Raw genomic sequence first — 21,738 nt, 5'->3', positions numbered from 1 at the left:
CTCCAGGGGAATTTTCCTGAACCAGGGATCAACCCTCATCTCCTGCATTGCAGGCAGATTCTTTACCATCTCAGCCACCAGGGAAGCCCACTCTTTGTAAGCCCTGCCTTATATATATTACCTATATATAATGGATAAATTCAGGAGTTTTTTGTGCATATTGAAGGAAAAAAATACTTTTGGTTGAGAGGATGAAAAAAATACACTGCTTCAAAATCAGTATATGGATTTGATACAGTTGCAAGCAACATCATGTTGTGGGTTTGGGTTGTTTTTTTGTGTGTTTTGAACCCAACAGGAAGGAAGACGCAGAAGAGGCAGTGGACGGGTGGTCTCAGCTCTCGGGGCCATGCTGGAGTGGACAGCACTGTCAGATGCTGGCTCTCCTGCAGCTCAGCCCACTTACACGTTGAGTAAACGGACGCCCCCACGCGAGGAGGAGATGCTCCTGGGGACCTGTTTTGTCTGCTTGCCCTAAAATCAGTGCACCGGGACCCAAACATCTGGATTCAACAGAGTTCCAGGAAAACAATGAATGAGCACGCAATGTCACGATAACCACAGCAGCTGATTGGCACAGTTCGGAGCGGGCGACCCCGCAGACCGCTTGGTGGCATGGGAGATGTTCCTTACTCTCTCTGCTGCTTTTATTCTTCACCATCTTGCAAAAGAATTGATGCTTTTGAACTGTGGTGCTGGAGGAGACTCTTGAGAGTCCCTTGGACTGCAAGGAGATCCAACCAGTCCATCCTAAAGGAGATCAGTCCTGAATGTTCATTGTAAGGACTGATGCTGAAGCTGAAACTCCAATACCTTGGCCACCAGATGTGAAGAACTGACTCATTGGAAAAGACCCTGATGCTGGGAAAGAGTGAAGGCAGGAGGAGAAGGGGTTCGACAGACAATGAGATGGTTGGATGGCATCACCCATGCAATGGACATGAGTTTGAGCAAACTCCGGGATCTGATGATGGACAGGGAAGCCTTAATCAGGGAACTAAGGTCTCACATGCTCTGCGGCAAAAACATGAAAAAACAGAAGCAATATTGTAACAGATTCAATAAAGACTTTTATAAAATGGTCCACATCAAAAAAAAATCTTAAAACTATAAAATGGTCCACATCAAAAAAAAAATCTTAAAAGAATATATGAACATTTGAAGTTCTGATTGGGTTCTGACTTTAGCTTGAACTAATATGAAAGGGATAGATTTAAAAAATGTTTTTAAACTGCTACATTTATAAATAGCCAAGCAGCCCTTCCTTCTGCCAGAGGTATCACCTAGACGTGGTATCACCCTGAGAAGTCCAGTTGGGTCCAGTGTCATTTCTGTGGCAGCAGAGAACATCCCAGGACTGTATGGTTTTACGTGAGGAAGACTAGTTTGGTAATGATGAAAATCATCATGTATGGATGTGAAAGTTGGACTGTGAAGAAGGCTGAGCACTGAAGAATTGATGCTTTTGAACTGTGGTGTTGGAGAAGACTCTTGAGAGTCCCTTGGGCTGCAAGGAGATCCAACTAGTCCATCCTAAGGAGATCAACCCTGGGTGTTCTTTGGAGGGAATGATGCTAAAGCTGAAACTCCAGTACTTTGGCCACCTCATGCGAAGAGTTGACTCATTGGAAAAGACTCTGATGCTGGGAGGGATTGGGGGCAGGAGGAGAAGGGGAAGACAGAGGATGAGATGGCTGGATGGCATCACCGACTCGATGGACGTGAGTCTGAGTGAACTCTGGGAGTTGGTGATGGACAGGGAGGCCTGGTGTGCTGCGATTCATGGGGTCGCAAAGAGTCGGACACGACTGAGCAACTGAACTGAGCTGAACTGATCATGGTTCCATGGCAGACACTTAACTACCACATACAGCATTTGCTGTAAAGTGATTTTTTAATGCAGTGTTTTAAAGGTGCATCAATGAAGCCTCAAAGACTACAGATATGACAGAAAGACTTGCAAGAGAATACCAGTTCTCTGACAGATTTCAAGTGACATCTACTGAAATAGGAATGAAAGCTCTGTGAACGTTTAGCTGTCTTAGCAACAGAGATCATTGCCGAGTGAGAGAGCTGACTGATGCTACCTTCAGCCTTCCCATCACGCTTTCTCAAACAACTCAGTGAAATCTGGTAGAAATTTTATTTGGTAACTCAGTATATTTGTTTCCTCTGAAACTTACCTCAAAGATTCCAGAGGCACGTTATGGTTTTCATCATTATGCTTTAAAGGAAATAATTAGCTTAGCTTCAAAAGAAATGGAATAAACATGTAAATTGTGACTCCTCAGTAATGCACAGTGTTAAAAGTGGCTTTGTTCTGTATGAAAACCAAGATGCACAAATGATTTCTGGTATCTGTATTTTTCCCACATAGAATGACATTTATAATTCCGTTTCTTAAAAAAATGTTACAAATTGCAATATACAATTAAACTCAACACAGAAATGTAGCAGATGTTCATTTGCTAGATGACGGTTCCGTGTTGCTCTCCGGGATCAAAACTACACAATCTGTGTAACAGACATGTTCTTAGGGTCTTAAGAACGCTGGGGGCATAGGGGATTGTTTTGGCTGACCTCTAGCATAGGTCCACGTCAACTCGCTAAACAGCATCAGAATAGTCTGTGAGGCTGTGTTGCGTCAGAGCTCATGAGGACCGACTAGTCTTATGTTCTAAGTAGGAAAAAGAAATGTGTTCACGACCTAGCAGAGGGGACAGTTAAAACATCTGCCAAAATTAGGATGTGAAAGATCCCCGCCCCCTACCCCAGGAAGACTCTGACTCTGCCACGTGTGGCCAGAGTTTTCCTTTGATCATTAATTAATCAAATTGTTTTTAACGGCTGCACTGGGTCTTTATTGCTACCGGTGGGATTTCTGTAGTCGCCAAGAGGGGGTGCTACTCTTCCTTGGGGTTGTGGGCTTCTCAGTGCAGTGGCTTCTCTTGCGGTGGCGCTTGGGCCCTAAGGCCGTGTGGGTTTCTTTCAGTCGTTTCCGTACTCAGGCTCAGAAGTTGCAGCTCCGAGGCTCTAGATCCCGACTTCGGTAGTTGTGGCAGGCAGGCTTAAGTTGCTGCAAGCATATTGGAATCCAACCCATGTCCCTTGTGTCACAAGGCAAGATTCTTAATTGCTGGACCACCAGGGAAGTCCCTTTGATTGTTCCCGTTGTGTTGACCTGACGGTTGTAAATTACCAGTCCCCCGAAGATTTTGCAGCAAGATGAAAGGTAACATCCTCATCGCTGGGCTTCCGTCCACAGAGCACTGGGGTGGGCCTCAGGACTTCCAGTTACTGCTAGAAGGACTTCTAGTCACGGTTGAATCGAGGAGCATTGCTTAAAACGGAAAAACTGCTTCAACAGCAGACTTCTTTCCAAGGCAAGGGTTTCCAGTGCACCTTAGACGGCAGCCTCTTGGGTACGTCGCCCAGCAGGCTGCGATGGTTCCATGCACTGTCTCGTCTGATGCCGCCAACTACCTGCAAAATTCTGTAGTTGTCCCTGTGCAGAAGTTAAGAGCTGAGAGGTGAGATGCATGTGAGTTGTGTCAGCTTGAGTTGGTAGGGGTGCTGCCGTGAGAAATTCAACTGAACTTTGCAGGAGCCGAGAGTAAGTCATCAGCATTCTCCTTTCATAAAAGCTGGAGGAAGAGCGTTATTGTTTGGGAGGTTTGTTTTCGGCTGTAAATTGACTCGGCACGTAATTCCAAGCTTTGCGTTTTGTTGGATAGTTCGCAAGCAGCTCTGTCGTTGCTTCAAAAATATCTATAGTTAAGCCCTAAAGCACGTTCAGGGGAAAAGCAACTAGAATTTATTCCCACTTAAGACAAGTAACAACCATGTCTAAAGACATTTTGAAAACTGTCCTTGGGTTTCCAGTGCTAAATGGAAAACATGGGAGTCCTTCATTCAAAACAGGTATCAACATTGCTTCTTTTTTTTTGCTCAACAGTAGATGCAAAAACTTACTGGGATAAACAGATACCACTTGAATACACATGCCCCTGATGGAGAAGGGCACATTTTGCCCAAGAACCAACATTTTCCCTCCCTCCGTTTTCATCTAGCATCGGTCAAAATCTTCCCCTACCAAATTTAATTGTGGTTTAAAAAAAAAAAACAAAAAAAAAAAGCAAAAAAAACATGTTCTTTCTCTGCTCCTTTATGAACAACGGGAAAAAGAAGTCAGCCTGTGTCGTTCAGAGTCAGCTCCCTTCAGTTTTCCCCGTGGTGTGTGTCTCTTGATCTTTGGCTGGACCTCGCAAACATGTTTCATGCCCCTCCAAGGTAGCGTGACTTTTGTTCGTGGCTTCCTGTGGCGTCCCTGGGTTCCGGTGAGAATTAGAGTTCTGCAGCTGTTGCTTAGTAGACTTAGTACACTTGGTATCAGTTCCACACTGGCCAGGTCAGTGTTGGTTCCCATCCTTGATTCTTTTTTTTTTTTCTTTATGTATTTTTTACATTTTGGCTGCACTCCACAGAATATGGGAGCATAGTCCCCCAACCAGGGATCAAATCCATGCCCCCTGCACTAAAGGCAAAGTCTCAACCACTGGACTGCCAGGGAAGTCCCCCTCTGATCCTTCTGTCTCTGTTTGTTGTTCTTCAGTCACTCAATCCTGTCTCTTTGCGACCGCAGGGAATGCAGCACAGCAAGCCTCCCTGTCCATCACCGTCTCCAGGAGTTTGCTCAAACTCGTGTCCATCGAGTCGGTGATGCCATCCAACCATCTCATCCTCTGTCGTCCCCTTCTCCTCCTGCCTTCAATCTTTCCCCACAGCAGGGTCTTTTCCAATGAGTTGGCTCTTTGCATCAAGTGCCCAAAGTATTGGAGCTTTGGCTTCAGCATCAGTCCTTCCAGTGAATATTCAGGGTTGATTTAGGATGGACTGGTTGGATCTCCTTGCAGTCCAAGGGACTCTCAAGAGTCTTCTCCAACACCAGAGTTCAAAAGCATCCATTCTTTGGCACTCAGCTTTCTTTATAGTCCAACTCTGACATCCATACATGAGTACTGGAAAAACCATAGCTTTGACTAGATGGGCCTTTGTGGACAAAGTAATGTCTCTGCTTTACAATATGTTGTCTAGGTTTGTCATACCTTTTCTTCCAAGAAGTAAGTGTCTTTTAATTACATGGCTGCAGTCACCGTCTGCAGTGATTTTGGAGCCCAAGAAAATAAGGTCTGTGACCGTTTCCATTTATTCTCCATCTATTTGCCATGAAGTGATGGGACCGGATGCCATGATCTTAGTTCTTGGAAAGTTCAGTTTTAAGCCAGGTTTTAAGTCATTCTCTACTTGGTCTCCTTAAATTATTACAAAGATGTATTTATCTTTAACAAGGACTCCATAGTAGTTCAGTATATAGGTTTAAAAAAAGAAAGAGATAAAGATGAGGGAGGAAACCAAACTTTCTGAATGTAAAAGTGCTTTTTGCTACCATCAGGTGTGTTTGACTGTCAGATCAGTTCAGTTCAGTTCAGTTCAGTCGCTCAGTCATGTCTGACTCTTTGCGACCGCATGAACCGCAGCACGCCAGGCCTCCCTGTCCATCACCAGCTCCCGGAGTTCACTCAGACTCATGTCCATCAAGTCGGTGATGCCATCCAGCCATCTCATCCTCTGTCGTCCCCTTCTCCTCCTGCCCCCAATCCCTCCCAGCATCAGAGGCTTTTCCAATGAGTCAGCTCTTCACATCAGGTGGCCAAAATATTGGAGTTTCGGCTTCAACATCAGTGCTTCCAATGAACACCCAGGACTGAGCTCCCTTAGGATGATCAAGGAGACCTGTAAATTTGCCCATGATCACCAAACAAGGGCAAATGTGAGTGACCACCATCTTGAAAGCTGGAGTACCCCGTTCAGATTCTGGAAGAATTCAGGTGACACTTTTTATCTGTTCAGGAGTCATTGATTCATTCATTCATTCATTATGCAATTGTATCTTTCTTTCTTAATTAATGGCTGCGCTGTGTCTTGGGTGCTGTGTGTGGGCTTTCTCCAGTTGCAATGGGGGAGCCACTCTCCTCTTGGTTGCAAGGCATGGACTTCTCATTGCGGTGGCCTCTCTTGTTGCAGGGCACAGGCACTAGGTGCTTGCCCTTCAGGACTTGCAGCTTGCAGGCTCAATAGTTGTGACATGCGGGCTTAGTTGCTCCACAGCATGTGGGACATTCCCGGACCAGAGGTCAAATCCATGTCCCCTGCATTGGCAGGCAGATTCTTCACCACCGGAACACCACGGAAGTCCCCACAAATGTTTCTTAAAATGCTAAGTTTCCTTGGAGAATGGGCTCGAGGATTGGGTAAGCAGAACGTGGGCAGCCCTGGACAGCGTTCGAGTCCTCACGCCAGAGTCGGTATAGATTGTGGAAACGGTGATGTCGCCCTCAGGCACTTCCTTTCTCTGTGCCCCAAGAAGTGCCCTTCGCCTACTGCAGGCCAGAACTGATGTACGAGATGAACTGAAAAATGCTAAAGAGCTTTTATAAAAGCCCCCCCTGGGGTCATTCCACCAGCAGTCCCAGTTTGGCTGAACTCCAGTGGTGTTGTCTAACACAGGGTGAAGTTCATAAGATGATTGATTTGGGTGTAGAAAGTACTAGAACTTCCTTTTATTAATATTTTATTTCTACCTAAACAGGGTGACTAAGATGTATTGAGTGTTTTTCTTTTTTAGATTCCATGTATAAGCACCGTCATATGATATTTGTCTTTTGACTTGCTTCACTTAGTATCATAGTCTCTGAGTCCATCCATGTTGCTGTGAATGGCATGATGTCATTCCTTTTTATGGCTGAGTAGTATTCCACTGTGTGTGTGTCTGTGTGTGTGTGATATCTTCTTTATCCATTCATCTGTCAACGGACAAAGTTTCCTCCCATGTTCTGACTATTACAAACACCGCTGCAGTGTACTGTGGGGTACATGTATCTTTTCAAGTTATGCTTTTCTCCAGACACACGCCCAGGAGTGGGATTGCAGAATCCAGATGCAAAGGAGCTTATTTACAAAAGAGAGTGAGACTCACAGACTCTTAGAAAACAATCTTATGGTTACCAGAGGGAGAAGGTTGGGAGTGGGGAGAGAGATTAAATAGGAGGTGAGGATTAACATATACATGTTTCCCTGGTGGCTCAGACAGAACAGAATCTGCCTGCAATTGCAGGAGACCTGGGTTCGATCCCTGGATCAGGAAGATCCTCTGGAGAAGGAACTGCCTGCTCACTCCAGTATTCTCACCTGGAGAATCCCATGGACAGAGAAGCCTGGTGGGCTACAGTCCATGGGGTTGCAAAGAGTTGGACAGGACTGTGCAGTCTGTAGCCCACCAGGCTCCTCTGTCCATGGACATTCTCCAGGCAAGAATACTGGAGTGGGTTGCCATTTATATAAAATAAACACCAAGAACCTACCACATAGCACATGCAACCATGCTCAGTAATTTTTAATAACCTATAAGGGAAAAGACAGAGAAGGCAATGGCACCCCACTCCAGTACTCTTGCCTGGAAAACCCCATGGACAGAGGAGCCTGGTGAGCTGCAGTCCATGGGGTGGCAAAGAGTCAGACACAACTGAGCGACTTCACTTTCACTTTTCACTTTCATGCACTGGAGAAGGAAATGGCAACGCACTCCAGTGTTCTTGCCTGGAGAATCCCAGAGACAGTGGAACCTGGTGGGCTGCCGTCTATGGGGTCGCACAGAGTCAGACACGACTGAAGTGACTTAGCAGCAGCAGCAGCAAGGGAAAAAAAATCTGCAAAAGAACCTAAAGACAACTGAGTAACTCTATACCAGAGACTAACGCAGTATTGTACACACACAGACACACACACACACGTAAAGTGTGTATTGATTCATAACATTCAGCCTTATATTGAGTCGTCACTGAGTGCCAGGAAGATGGGGTGTGCCCTGTCCCAGGTATTCGAGATGTCCTGAGGGTTAGTTGGGATTTTGTGCCAGCTGCTGTGGAGTCTGTGGAGATTTCAGCTGACCTCATGTCACAGAGGGGCTGCAGTTGCCCAGCTCACGGTGCCCAGTCCATGGGCAGAACAGAGACCCTGCACCCTGTGTGACTCCCACACACCCTGTCTGCCCCCCAGCCTGCAGGGTTTGCTTTTGCTTTTTACAGGTGCTGGCTTGTCAGCAACTGGGTGAACAGCCATGTTTGGCTCCAGAGGACAGTCCAGCACCCATGAACACACAGGGACAAAGGTCCCTGGTGGCTCTGCGGGGGCCAAAATGTGCCTTTCCTGCCGTTGGAACATAACCGGGCCAGGGCTTGGGTCTAGAACAGCTCCCGGAATCCCTGGGAGAGCCTGAGGTATAGGTTGATAGATGGGGCTGTGGCGGGGTTGGGGGGACAGTGTGTGATCACTTCCTGACATGCCAAGAACCAGAGTCACGCCCTGACATTTAGGAGGGAGGCAGTGGAGGCAAATCTGACGATTAAGAGGGCACAGGTATGCTTCGTGTCACTGGTCAGTGGTTCCCTGGGGCATCTTGCAGCGGCTAACGCTGAGCATCTGTGCTTCCCGGCAAGGAGGCTGCCTTGATGCTGGAGGCGTGGCTTCATTTTCAGACTCCGGGATTCCCCCACTACCTGATCTGAGCCACTGACTTGGTTTCTCACTTGTACTTCTGAGCTGTAAGATGCTCCCTGCTCCCCTTGCCCCCTCCCCCAAGGATGCTGGCGGAAATGAATGAGTTAATGCAAACAGCACCTTTAGCCAAACACAGTATTGTTGGTGCTGTGTTAGCTCTGGGGTTGATTCCAGGAGCTGTGTCTCTAAAATGCAAGGGCTTCCCAGGTGGCGCTAGTGGTCAAGAACCTGTATGCCAATGCAGGAGACTTATGAGATGCGGGTTCGATCCCTAGGTCCGGACGATCTGCTGGAGGAGGGCGTGGTAACCCACTCCGGTATTCTTGCCTGGACAATCCCCATGGACAGCCTGGTGAGCTGCAGTCCTTCGGGTTGCAAAAGAGTCAGACACGACTGAAGCGACTTAGCCCACACACAAAAATACAAAGCAGGGCAGGGGAGGGGGTGGTCTTTGGATCACGCCAGGGCAATTCCAGGCGGGTTGAATCAACACAGGGATGAAGCATGGTTTCCATTATACATAATGAACCTAATTGCCTGTGATGGGATGTTGTTTGAGATGGGGAGGGCGATACCGGGGTTGAAAAGGTCAGTCAGCATCCAGTCAGGGTCACACACCAGCTGGTGCTGCAGGTAGGCCCCCCAGCTCCATCCTAATTGGCTCCTGAGATTGCATTTAAATCACTCCAAGCTGCCTGTCTGAAAGCTCTTTCACAGCAGCTAGGAAAAACAGGCAGTTTCTCCTAACTCACACCCTGTTGCTGTTTAGCTGCTAAGTTGTATCGGACTCTTGTGACCCTGTGAGCTGGATGTAGCCTGCCAGGCTCTGCTGTCCATGGGATTTCTCCAGGCCAGAATACTGGAGTGGGTTGCCATTTCCTCCTCAAGGGGATCTTCCCGACCCAGGGATGAAACCCAGGTCTCCCGCATGGCAGGTGGGTTTTTTTTACCACTGAGCCTCTTGGGAAGCCCATACACCCTAGAATATCCCAAACTGTATCTGACTACCCTGTGTTTTATTAGTTTTCCCACAGTAAATTCGCAATGATGCCCCAAACACAGAATGGGAGATGTTTGCGTATAGGAATGCCCACATCCATCTACGCAGCTGTATAGCTGCACCCATGCTGAGGTGGGCAGCTGAGTCTTTGTGCATAATTTACTCTGGGGTAAAAGTGGGGCAAGAAAGCCACTCTGGTGCACTCCCAGTTCAGTGCCTTTTCCTGAGACTTTTAACTTCTTCAGCTCCACGACCAGGATGTTTGTAACAGGTAACAGGGTCTGCAGGACAGGTTCTCACCGTGGGTCCATCTTAGAATTATCCCGGGACCCTTAATTTACTTATTCATTTATTTACATTTGGCCTTGTTGTGTGAAGGCGGGGATCTTAGTTCCCTGACCAGGGATCAAACCCGTGTGCTCTGCAGTGAAAGCCTGGAGTCTTAACCATTGGACCCCCAGGCAAGACCCCCAGGGACCCTTGAACACAGCTCTGATGTCCACACTTTCACTCTAGACCTGAAGGTGCCGGAGGACTCTAGCGAGGTGTCCCCCAGGACCTAACTGGCAGCAAGTTTTGAAAGCATCTGGACTGAAGTGAGGTTGATATCCACTGGAGGCAGTTGCTCAAAATTCATCTCTCAGCGTTATGTTAATCTGAAACAACAGAGTGTTTACTACTTTGGGCAAGGTCTGACTTTCTAAACAGGAACGAATCTCACTGTTGCCTTTTTTTTTTTTTTTACTCTCCCTAAAACCCACATCTCGACCATAAATATGCACATACATTCCTCTCAATCCGTGAAATGAGTTTTCACATCTGTGGATTTTATTTACACATAGGTTTAGTTTCACTGGACAAGACAGAGCTTTATAGCCAGAACTGGTGGTAGGCATGCAGCTTTAGGAAAACAAGTCATAGCCTGAAATTCAAGACACTGTCAAATGCGTAATGAGCTGATCGTTTCGATAGCGTTGAAGTTAACATCGTTTTTTGCAACAAATGGTATTCAGCTTGAGGGAAATTGCAAAAATACACAATACTTCCTTAAAGTGAATTTAACTAATTGTGGTTTAGATGTTCTTTTGCTTAGAAAACAGTGCTGTTCAGTCGCTTAGTCGTGTCCAACTCTTTGCAACGCCATGGACTGCAGCACGCCAGGCCTCCCTGTCCATCGCCATCTCCCAGAGCTTGCTTAAATTCATGTCCACTGAGTCAGTGATGCCATCCAACCATCTCGTCCTCTGTCGTCCCCTTCTCCTCCCACCTTCAATCTTTCCCAGTATTAGGGTCTTTTCCAATGAGTTGGTTCTTTGTATCAGGTGGCCAAAGGATTGGACTTTCAGCTTCAGCATCAGTCCTTCCAATGAATATTCAGGACCAATTTCCTTCAGGATGGACTGGTTCGATCTCCTTGTTGTCCAAAGGACTCTCAAGTCTTTTCCAACACCACAGTTCGAAAACATCAGTTCTTCATCACTCAGTCTTCTTTATGGTCCAACTCTCACACCCGTACCGGCATACTGGAAAAAACCATGGTTTTGACTATATGGATGTTTGTCAGCAAAGTGATATGTCTGCTTTTTAATGGCGCTGTCTAGGTTTGTCATAGTTTTTCTTCCAAGGAGCAACCCCATGCACAGTATGAAAAGACAAAAAAAAAAAAAAAAAAAAAAAGTCGCATGTATATACATGTGGTAAAATCATGTAGAACTAAATAGAGACACACGCATGTGCGTGTAATTCCAGGGACATCTGAATCATCTGACTAAGGTCTCTGGGTGATGTCGATGGCAGGTTTCTGGTTATGACTCTGTCCTGTAATTTGTTTGAACAACGTTACCGCTGGGGGGAAAACCCGGATGAGGTTCTCGGGCAGTGATCTGTCTTGACTATTTGTTCTTACTGTTGAACTGTAGTCAATTTGCAATATTGTGTTAGTTTCAGGTGTACATCAAAGTAATTTCATGATCTATGTATATATATTGTTTCAAATTAATTATTGCAGGTGATTCCAAGAAGTTATCATTCCCTGTTGTCGTTGGGTCAGTCGTGTCCGACTCTTTGTGACCTCACGGACCGTAGCATGTCAGGCCTCCCTGTCCTTCACTATCTCCCGGAGTTTGCCCGAGTGTGCTATGCAGTAGCTCCTTGATGCTTGTCCATTTTATATACTGTACTTACCAAAGGGAAAAGGTATTTGTTAAAGCCTTTGGCTGTGTGGATCACAATAAACTGTGGAAAATTCGGAAAGAGATGGGCATACCAGACCACCTGACCTGCCTCCTGAGAAACCTATATGCAGGTCAAGAAGCAACAGTTAGAACTGGACATCGAACAACAGACTGGTTTCAAATAGGAAAAGGAGTCTGTCAAAGCTGTATATTGTCACCCTGCTTATTTAACTTGTATGCAGAGTACATCATGAGAAACGCTGGGCTGGAGGAAGCACAAGCTGGAATCAAGATTGCTGGGAGAGATATCAATAACCTTAGATTTGCAGATGACACCACCCTTATGGCAGAAAGTGAAGAGGAACTAAAAAGCCTCTTGATGAAAGTGCAAGTGGAGAGTGAAAAAGTTGGCTTAAAGTTCAACATTCAGAAAACGAAGATCATGGCATCTGGTCCCATCACTTCATGGGAAATAGATGGGGAAACAGTGGAAACAGTGGCTAACTTTATTTTTCTGGGCTCCAAAATCACTGCAGATGGTGACTGCAGCCATGAAATTAAAAGACCCTTACTCCTTGGAAGGGAAGTTATGACCAACCTAGACAGCATATTCAAAAGCAGAGACATTACTTTGCCAACAAAGGTCCGACAAAGGCTATGGTTTTTCCAGTGGTCATGCATGGATGTGAGAGTTGGACTATAAAGAAAGCTGAGCACCAAAGAATTAATGCTTTTGAACTGTGGTACTGGAGAAGACTCTTGAGAGTCCCTTGGACTGCAAGGAGATCCAAGCGATCCATCCTAAAGGAAATCAACTCTGAGTATTCATTGAAAGTACTGATGCTGATGCAGAGAGCTGATTCATTTGAAAAGACCCTGATGCTGGGAAAGATTGAGGGTGGGAGGAGAAGGGAATGACAGAAGATGAGCTGGTTGGACGGCGTCATTGACTAGATGGACATGGGTTTGGGTGGACTCCGGGAGTTGGTGATGGATAGGGAGGCCTGGTGTGCTGCAGTTCATGGGGTTGCAAAGAGTCGGACATGACTGAGCAACTGAACTGAACACATATATATTGACACATAACACATCTTAAATCAGTTGTCTGCCGACGGGCACTTGGGTTGTTTCTGTGTCTTGACTGTTGTCAACAGTGCTGCCGTGAACATTGAGATCCATGTATCTTTTTGAATTAGAGGTTTCATTTCTTTCCAGATACTTGCCCAGTAGTGCGATTGCTGGATTGTATGGTAGCTCTATTTTTAGTTTTTTAAGGAACTTCCATACTGTTCTCCGTAATGGCTACATCAACTTACATTCCCACCGACAGTGTAGGAGGGTTTCCTTTTGTCCACATCCTCTCCAGCATTTGTTATGTGTAGACTTTTTAATGCTGGCCATTCTGACCAGTGTGAGGTGGTACCTCACTGTGGGTTTGATTTGCAATTCTCTAATAAATAGTGATGCTGAGCATCTTTTTACATGCCTATTGTATGGCCATCTGTATGGCCAACGGACATTTTTGAGAAACGTCTACGTAGGTGTTCCACCCATTTTTTTAATTGGGTATTTTTGTTTCTTGTTGAATTGTGAGCTGTTTGTGCATTTTGGAGATTAATCCCTTGTCATTCTCATCGTTTACAAATATTCCCTCCTGTTGTGTAAGTTGTCTTTTCATTTTGTTGTGGTCTCCTTAGCTGTGCAAAATTTGGTTTGATTAGGTCCCATTTGTGTATTATTGCTTTTACTTCTTCCATCTTTGAAGACTGAGCTAAGAACGTACTGCTATGAGTTATGTATGAGAATGTTTTGCCTATGGTCTTTTCTAGGAGGTGAAGGGTATCATGTCCTATATTTAGGTCTTTAAAACGTTTGGGGTTGATCTTTGTGTATGACGTGAGGATGCTTCCCAGGTGCTGCTAGTGGTAAAGAATCCACCTGCAACGCAGGAGCCTCAGGTTCGATCCCTGGGTCAGGAAGATCCCCCCGGAGGAGGAAATGGCAACCCACTCCAGTAATCTTGCCTGGAGAATCCCATGGACAGAGGAGCCTGGCGGGCTATAATCCACAGGGTCACAAAGAGTTGAACACGACTGAAGCAACTTAACACACAGCACATGATGTGAACTAGTGTTCTAACTTCTTTGATTTACACGCATCTGTCTGGCTTTCCCAGCACCACTGGCTGAAGAGACTGTCTTTCCTCCGTCATGTACTCTATGCAGTGGCTTATTTAGGTGACCATCATGCCTTTCTTGTGTGTTTGCTTTCCCTACTGTTGACTTTTCTCTTCCCTATGGATTCTTGCTTCCTTTTTCTGTGTAGAGAAGAACTTTCTATTTGTTTTCCTTTTAGGATAGGTTGAGTATTGCTGTCTTCTTGGAGTTTTTTTTTTTTTTTTGCTCCACTGAGAAATTCTTTTCTCTCTCTCCCATTCCGAATGATAATCTTGCTGGGTAGACTATCCTAGATTGCAGACATTTTCCCTTTCTCAGGACTGTGAATAGATCTTGCTGCCTACTGCCCCCCGCCCCACCTTGTGGCCTGTGGGGTTTCTGAGAGCCATCAGCTGAATGTCTTGGGCCTGAGCTCTGAGCCCACAGTCACCTCAGAGCTGAGTTGAAGGGTATCATGTCCTATATTTAGGTCTTTAAAACGTTTGGGGTTGATCTTTGTGTATGACGTGAGGATGCTTCCCAGGTGCTGCTAGTGGTAAAGAATCCACCTGCAACGCAGGAGCCTCAGGTTCGATCCCTGGGTCGGGAAGATCCCTCTGATCTTGGCGGGAATGGCTGGAAGCACGGAAGGTGGAGCCCACACAGAGGAGCAACGCAGCTGCTGGCACATGGAGCTCAGGGCCAGCGTGGACAACAGGTCTGGGGAATGGTGGCATCATGAACCAGAGGACCCGATGGGGTTGAAGTGCGGTTCCTCAGTGGTGAAGCCTCGATGTTAAGAGTGACTCAGGCAGCTGGTGTGGGGGCTCAACGGCAGGGCCGCCATCAGGAGGGACACTGCCCAGGCCTGGATTTGGGGTACCAGGAGTGGGAGTGAGACCCAGCACACCCTCCTGGCCAGGGACATTATTTCCTCAGTGGGATTTCTGCTTGCTTTTCATTTGAAAGTCAGATGGATAATTTGTTCTGCAAATAAGTTGTATTTGTACTCATGCTGGGTTGTGATACTTAACCTGTGTTTGTATTTGGAAATTACGTGGTGTTGCTTATATGTTTTTCCTAGTGAAGTTAAGGCTTGCGTCGCATAAACTGAACCGTTTTAAAGAGTATAATTCAGTGGCATTTAGTTCCTGTTCAAAACGCACAGCCATCCCCTCTATAAAGTTGCAAAACCTTGTCATCACCTCCAGACGTGAATGCTGTCCCCATGAAGCACTTCCCACCCGGTCCCCCTCCAGTCCCTGGCAGCTAACCCAGGTGTTTTCTGCTTCCACGGACTTTGCTGTTCTAGAAAGTTCACAAAAACGTAGTCAGGCAACAGCAGACCTTGTATGTCCAGATTCTTAGGTGTGGCTCATATATTTTTTTTAAAAAAAGAGTCCATCACCCTTGTTTGAGAATTTACTGGGCCACTGACCAGCACAGTCTCTCTACATGCAGCCACTTCTGATTATAAAGAAACACAACACAAATGTTTGATTTTTTTTTTTTTTTTTGGTCAGGAAAATCCCATCATTTTTTCAAGGAGACATCACAAAAGAAAAAGAAAAGATAGCTGGCTCTGGAGGTCACTGAGGAAGCCCAGGCTCACACCTCAGAGGTCCCGTGTCTCCCTGTGGGTGCCCCACGTCCATCCCTTGGGTAGCCGCCAGCTTCTTCACCATGGGGGTCTCAGCCCACATTGATCCTGCTTAAGAACACGAAAGTCAGGACCCCACAGCCTCTCCCTTACCCAACGCTCTGCTTTCTTCTCCTCCTTGGGTTTCTCACACTCTCCAGTTCTGTCTAGTTGCCTTCTCCTAGAAGGAGCAGCCCTTGAAGACCTGGGACCTGCCCTCATAGCCAATATCCCGCCCATATAGCAGGACCAAGCAGCGGCAGAAACTTTAAGGACGTTCCTGCCTGGTGAATGCGTAGAGAAATAAGAAGGTGATTTGATGGAGACAGAACTCATCTCGGCTTTCGGATGGACCTTCTTCGGGTGGTTTATGGAATAGTATCCTCCTAAGTCACAGGTGGAGATGCCCGTGGGCACAGCACCCACCAGGTGTGAGGGTCTGCACAACCCTCTGCTGGGGAGGGGATTCCTCGCCCCCCGCCCCCCACCACCTGCAGTGACTGCTGTTGAGAACCAAGGGCTGTGGCTGAAAGCTTATGAGCACAACATGTATCTAGTAGCATTTTATGGACAGCTCCTGGGGCCAGGAGTGGTGGAGGGCGACAGTTGTTTAAGCCTGTGGACCAATGGATGGAAAATGCCACCAAAACCACTGAGAGTCATGCTTGTAAATAGAGTGAAAACCGTGATGCAGTGATCTCTGTCAATAGTCCAGAACATTCTGTGCAGGACGAGCTGCCTTGTTGCATTTTTGTTTGTTGTTGTTTAGTCATTCAGTTGTGTCTGACTGTCTGGGACACCATGGACGGCAGCACGCAAGGCCTCCCTGTCCATCACCATCTCCCTGAGTTCACTCAAACTCACGTGCATTGAGTCGATGATGCCATCCAACCATCCCATCTTCTGTCGCCCCCTTCTCCTCCCGCCTTCAATCTTTGACCAGACTTTGAGTTCTAGTCATCCTGACAGGAGAATGAGGCTTTTTCAGTCTCCCCAGCTTCATAGGAAACTGCTCATTTTTCTAAGTGAAAAGAAAATGTGTGTGTGTGTTTTCAGGAAAGTAACAAGTCTAGTCCACTGAGCAGGTTTAAAGGTCCTTTATTATGGAATCAGTCAGTATGTACAAACTCTAACATGAAAATAATGAGTGACAGAGATCAGACTATTTACAATGCTTTTGTGGTTTTTTTTTTACAACATCTCTTTACAAGATTATTTCTCTCTAAATAACATGACACACAAACAAAATCATTTTTTATTACATACATAAATAAATATTGACTTTTAAATGATCTGTCTAAGGGACATGGTTTGGATGAGAGGGTAGCCATTCTGTTATCTGCGCACTACGGTTACATCAAGGAAAAGTCCTAAGAGCTCTGCAGAGAGACCTGTGTGAGTCACTCTGTGAGTGGTGTAACTTGCCAAGTGTCCAGGAGAGGTGAGAAGCCGAGTTTGGCCATGCAAAACCATAGACACGGGTCGCCAGCTTTGCACATCATTATCATAAATGAACGTACAACGCAAGGGGTATTTAGCCTCTGTGTTCTGGTGACGATATGCACGTGTGCCTAAGTTTAGATTGAGATATTTGCAGTCACAGGACTGACTCTGGCGAACCCCATGACACGTGGTGTAAGAAAGGGCGTTAAGTAAGACTCCCATCATCGTGAATGATGCTGCCTGGTCAGCAGGACAAAGTGAATCTTTGCACTCGCATGATACACAAACTCAGCCTTTTAATCAGGTTCTTCAGTGGAGATAAAAGACACCGCTAAGGGCTTTGAGGTCCAGTGTAAGCACTTCCCAGGTGTGCCTACTCTAGTTGACTCAGTTCCGCCTTGCAGAGGGCAGTTTTCCTCTATTCGGTGAACATTATTACGATGCGGTGCTTGTCACCGGGGGCGACTCTGTACCCCAAGATGGTGTGGACTGTGACGACAGAGGATGTGGTCATCACATCTGGGGTGGGGTGCTCCTCGCCTCTGGTGGGTGGAGACCAGGGGTGCCTCTCCCCGCCCCACAGTGCCGAGGGCAGGTCCTGCCCACCAACAGAGAGCCGTGCGGCCCCAAGTCTCAGCAGTGCTGAGCTGGAGGATGGGTTCTGCTCTCTAGATGGGTTCAGGGTTCTTCCAGGTCTTTCTAGGACAGAGATCTGTTTGTAAACTTTGGATTCTGGAAATTTTACCTGTCATAAACGTTACTGTCTCTTGAAGAAAATTTTATTGGGAGTGTAACCTGCTTTATAATGTTGTTAGTCTCTGCTCAGGTCTAAGTGTATGTTTATCCCCTCGTTTCTGGATTTCCTTCCCATTTATGTATATTAAAATAACACTGGATGATGTGAAGGGCACTCATTCGTTTATAAAGATTGCTCCCTGAGCCCACTTACCACAAGAGGAGAGCCCCGATAAATAAACCCATTACTGAGCAGTGAATATTCTCAGTAAAAAGATGCACATAGCCTCGATGTATATCACATTACACACTTGCATTTGATGACTTCATATGTTTGATGAGCTTGACTTTTTTAAAGAGTAAATACTGCCACTCAATATACTTTTTCTCGTATCAGAGAAGTGCATCTAATTTCAATAAAACAGAGAATCAGCTACGAAATTGGTTTTAAAATTAAACAACATAAATTTTTAGACCTTTATTAGGGCAAATTTTAAAAAATTCAAAAAACTGTAATTATATTTTTTCTCATTTCCATATTATTTAAATTTATAAAGGAAACTCAGCTTTCTTTTACTGCCTAGTCTTCTCTTCCAATAATACTAATAAAATGTATCAAATATTATAGCAGAATGAAATGCTCATAAGACCTACTTCAGGTATTTCAAGGAAGACAGAAGCTTCAGAACCTTGATCCGAACTAAAAATGTATTTGCTCAACGTCTATGGCCCAGGCAAAACAAACGTCATTAAATTTTACAAAATTAAGTGTATTTAATAATTTAATAATATTTCGCATCTATGTATATACTCCCGTGTTTTAAACTATACAACAGTACAAAGATGGGCTGGCACAAATACCGATATATTTAGGACCAATGAAGGTAGACGGTAAACACACAGCCAATAATAATTTGAAGCCTTCCCTTTTGAGATTCTGAGGGTTTGAAAAGCCAGATGCTGGGAACGGTGTCTAGGGACAACTCGTGGTTTCAGAGCTGAGCTCTGCGTTTGCGCATGCGTCCTCCGTGAAGGCTGTCCCTCCCATCTCCGTGCAGAAGGGGAACGCGCTGACTCTGCAGGGACACTCTGTTGCAGAGTCCACCCCAGACCACGTAAGGAGCTGCAGAGAAACAGCCCGAAGCCCCGTGAGCTGGCTGCACCCTTGAGATCCCCCCATAGCCCCTCCTGCAGGCTGCAAAGCACCGCGTGCCTGCTCAAGCTTCCAAGCTCGTCGAAGACGCCGGAAGTAGTTTTTTTCTATCTGTTCCGTCAGAGATCCATGCCTACCGGCCCCGGGGTTCTCCGGGGAGAGAGGCGTGCGTGTGATAACAGGGGTCGTCTCTCTGCCTAGTGTCCGCACTTAAGAGCCTGGGCCTCCCGGGGGGAGTCGAGACCCTCACGTTCTCGCCCCGCGCCGCTCATTCAACCCCCGGCAACCAGGGCGCCCACCACAGGCTTTCGGGAAGGAAGAAAAAGGGCAGGCTCCCAGATGCACAAGAGCTTTTCCTGTGTTCCTCGTGTTCCTTGTGTAGATAATGAGATGAGGACGCCCTTCCGTGCAAATGTTTAATTTGGAGAAATCGCCGTTTTCTCATAGAATCGACACCAATGGGGAAAAACAGATTACTTGAATGATCTTTAGAGTTGCATCCATCAAGGGTGAGTTGGGAAAACAATTTTTGCAGCGACTTATACTCAAGCTACCCACGTGTATATATGTGTGTCTGTGTGTGTGTTATTTACATGTATGTATATATTGTATGCTGCTGCTGCTAAGTCGCTTCAGTCGTGTCCAACTCTGTGCGACCGCATAGATGGCAGCCCACCAGGCTCCTCTGTCCCTGGGATTCTCCAGGCAAGAATACTGGAGTGGGTTGCCATTTCCTTCTCCATATATATAGTATACCTACCCGGAAGTATACAGACACACATACATACATGTGTATACAAATGGGTGTCCCTTCAAGCAAAAAATATATTAAAACATCTCTAGTTTAAGGGTGCCCCAACATTCCCCTCAACACTATATACTAACACCATGTCTTCAGTTGAGTTCATGCTATGAGGTGTTGTTAGCATGGTGCCTCGTAATTTTTCAATTAAATTTTTCATAAATTTTTCAAATAAGATGTAATAGATTTGAAGGAGTAGAGAAAGGTTTCCTGTTTAGTTGTTAAATTGTGTCTGACTCTTTGCAACCCCACGGACTGTAGCCCGCCAGGCTCCTCTGTCCATGGGATTTTCTCCAGGCAAGAATACTGGAGTGGGTTGCCCTTTCCTCCTCCAGGGGATCTTTGCAACCCAGGGATTGAACCTGTAGCTGCATCTCCTGCATTGGCAGGCAGATTCTTTACCACTGAGCCACCTGGAAAGCAAAGGTAGGTTAGTCCAAGGCAAACAGCTGTCCTGCTCTACCTTCCAGAGTCCCCCTCTGCCTTTTCTAATTATGGAGACTATTTCTACCAAACAAAGAGCTTGCTTTGATTAAGAAAAGGGGAAAATCTCAGTAAAGATTTGAAAATATTCGATAGTTGGGTTTCTTTCATTTCAAGCAAGAGGTTTTGTAGTGTGTTAAGATACAAGAAAGTGGCAAAACAAAGCAGATCAGCAGGTGTCTTCCCCATTAAGGAAAATCAATAAAGTATCAGGAAAAGTTCTTGTAGGATGAATATTAAAGCCCCAGAAAACAGTTTTAATTTCTCCAGGGCAGACTCTGGGTAGCAGTGTTGACTCCTCCTGGCTGGGCATGTCTTAACAGAAACTGTCCTTTCAAGGCCAAACTCATCTATGTCTTTGTATAAAATGAAGCTTGGGAGCTTGAAGCTGGAGCATTTTAGGTTCAAACTAATGGGCAATATTTTGGGTTTACAGATTTTTCAGTTGAAAAAAAAAACCCACAGGTGATTTAAAAAAAAAATTCATCTTCAGAAATCTCTGAATAAATGTTAGGACGTAAAAATCTGCATACTCTTCCGTTGATCTGGCAAATCCAATCAGTAGTGTAATCTCCAAGTGTTCAGTGAGTAACTGTATGCTTACTACGGGCAGGCCTATTACGTGCGTAAATGGCTTCTTTGGAGAACTTGTTGGTGCAAATTCCGGGACATCTCAGACCTGCATTGGAGGAGCTTCACCACACAGGCAGGCAAGAATTAGAAGCGGAACAGGGCTGGGCTGCGTGTCGTCCATTGTCACGGGAACCTGTCCCCCCCCACACTACCCCCACCTTCGCAAGGCTCACTGCGGGTCCCTGGTTTTCGCGGAGCGTTTTCCAGGGTGGACAGAGCGTTGAGCGCCCTGCGGTTATTAGGCAGGGGCGGGCGGTCCTCCAGGAAGGGCCTGATGCCTCCCAGTGGGCATGGCCAGTCCTTGGGGGGTTGTGCCAGCTTCCACACTTGCTCAGGGTTCACACAGGCTCGCAGAGCAGCTCAGTACCTTTCTGCAGGAGGCTTGTAGTGGTGGGGATGGCGGTGTTTCAGATGGGGGCCTAGAGACAGAACAGACCTGTCAGTCCGGCTGCTGTCCCCGGCTGGACCGACTGGAGGAACAGGTGTGTGTCTGTGCCCTTCCCGCGGTCCTTGCCACCCAGGTCCTCCCGGCCCTGACTCTGAACTTGCAGACACACATCCACCCTGCCTCTCTTTTCTCTCTGCCTTCCCCGGCTCTCTGGTTCCCTCCATAAAACCTTTAAGATCGCGAGAGAAAGAAGACAAGGCCCTTTCTTTATAAGAATGTAAGCCGGCCAGAACCCTTTTTATTTCCTCGGAAAAGTTTAGAAATTACCACATCCTTTCACGACACACACACTTTCGGTGGAGGGACGTAAATGATGGGTGGACGTGGTCCCAAACGGGGCAGGACATCACACAGGGTGCTCCCAGTGGGGTGGCTTTTATTTGTCTTTAAACTCCTAAGTGCAAAAAGCTGCTGGGGCAAATCTGATCCATCATTGAAAAAATAAAATAAACCCAG

General features: G+C 46.3%; 1 protein-coding gene and 1 long non-coding RNA gene across 2 annotated transcripts in view; one reads left to right on the top strand and one right to left on the bottom strand.

The window, feature by feature from the left end:
- Nucleotides 1–21,738, top strand: part of LOC129639018 (uncharacterized) — a 49,726-nt gene that overhangs the window by 27,043 nt on the left and 945 nt on the right. The gene's annotated exons all lie outside the window — the stretch shown is intronic.
- Nucleotides 16,674–21,738, bottom strand: part of ANOS1 (anosmin 1) — a 206,732-nt gene continuing 201,667 nt past the window's right edge. Inside the window, exon 14 of the mRNA XM_055563812.1 lies at nt 16,674–21,253. Within this exon, the coding sequence (XP_055419787.1) occupies nt 21,195–21,253 (59 nt within the window). The 3' untranslated portion in view covers nt 16,674–21,194. The remainder of the gene's footprint in view (nt 21,254–21,738) is intronic.

This window comes from Bubalus kerabau, chromosome X (assembly GCF_029407905.1).
Source record: "Bubalus kerabau isolate K-KA32 ecotype Philippines breed swamp buffalo chromosome X, PCC_UOA_SB_1v2, whole genome shotgun sequence".
NCBI classification, from domain to species: Eukaryota; Metazoa; Chordata; class Mammalia; order Artiodactyla; family Bovidae; genus Bubalus; species Bubalus kerabau.
This window is presented reverse-complemented; position numbering and strand designations above follow the sequence as displayed.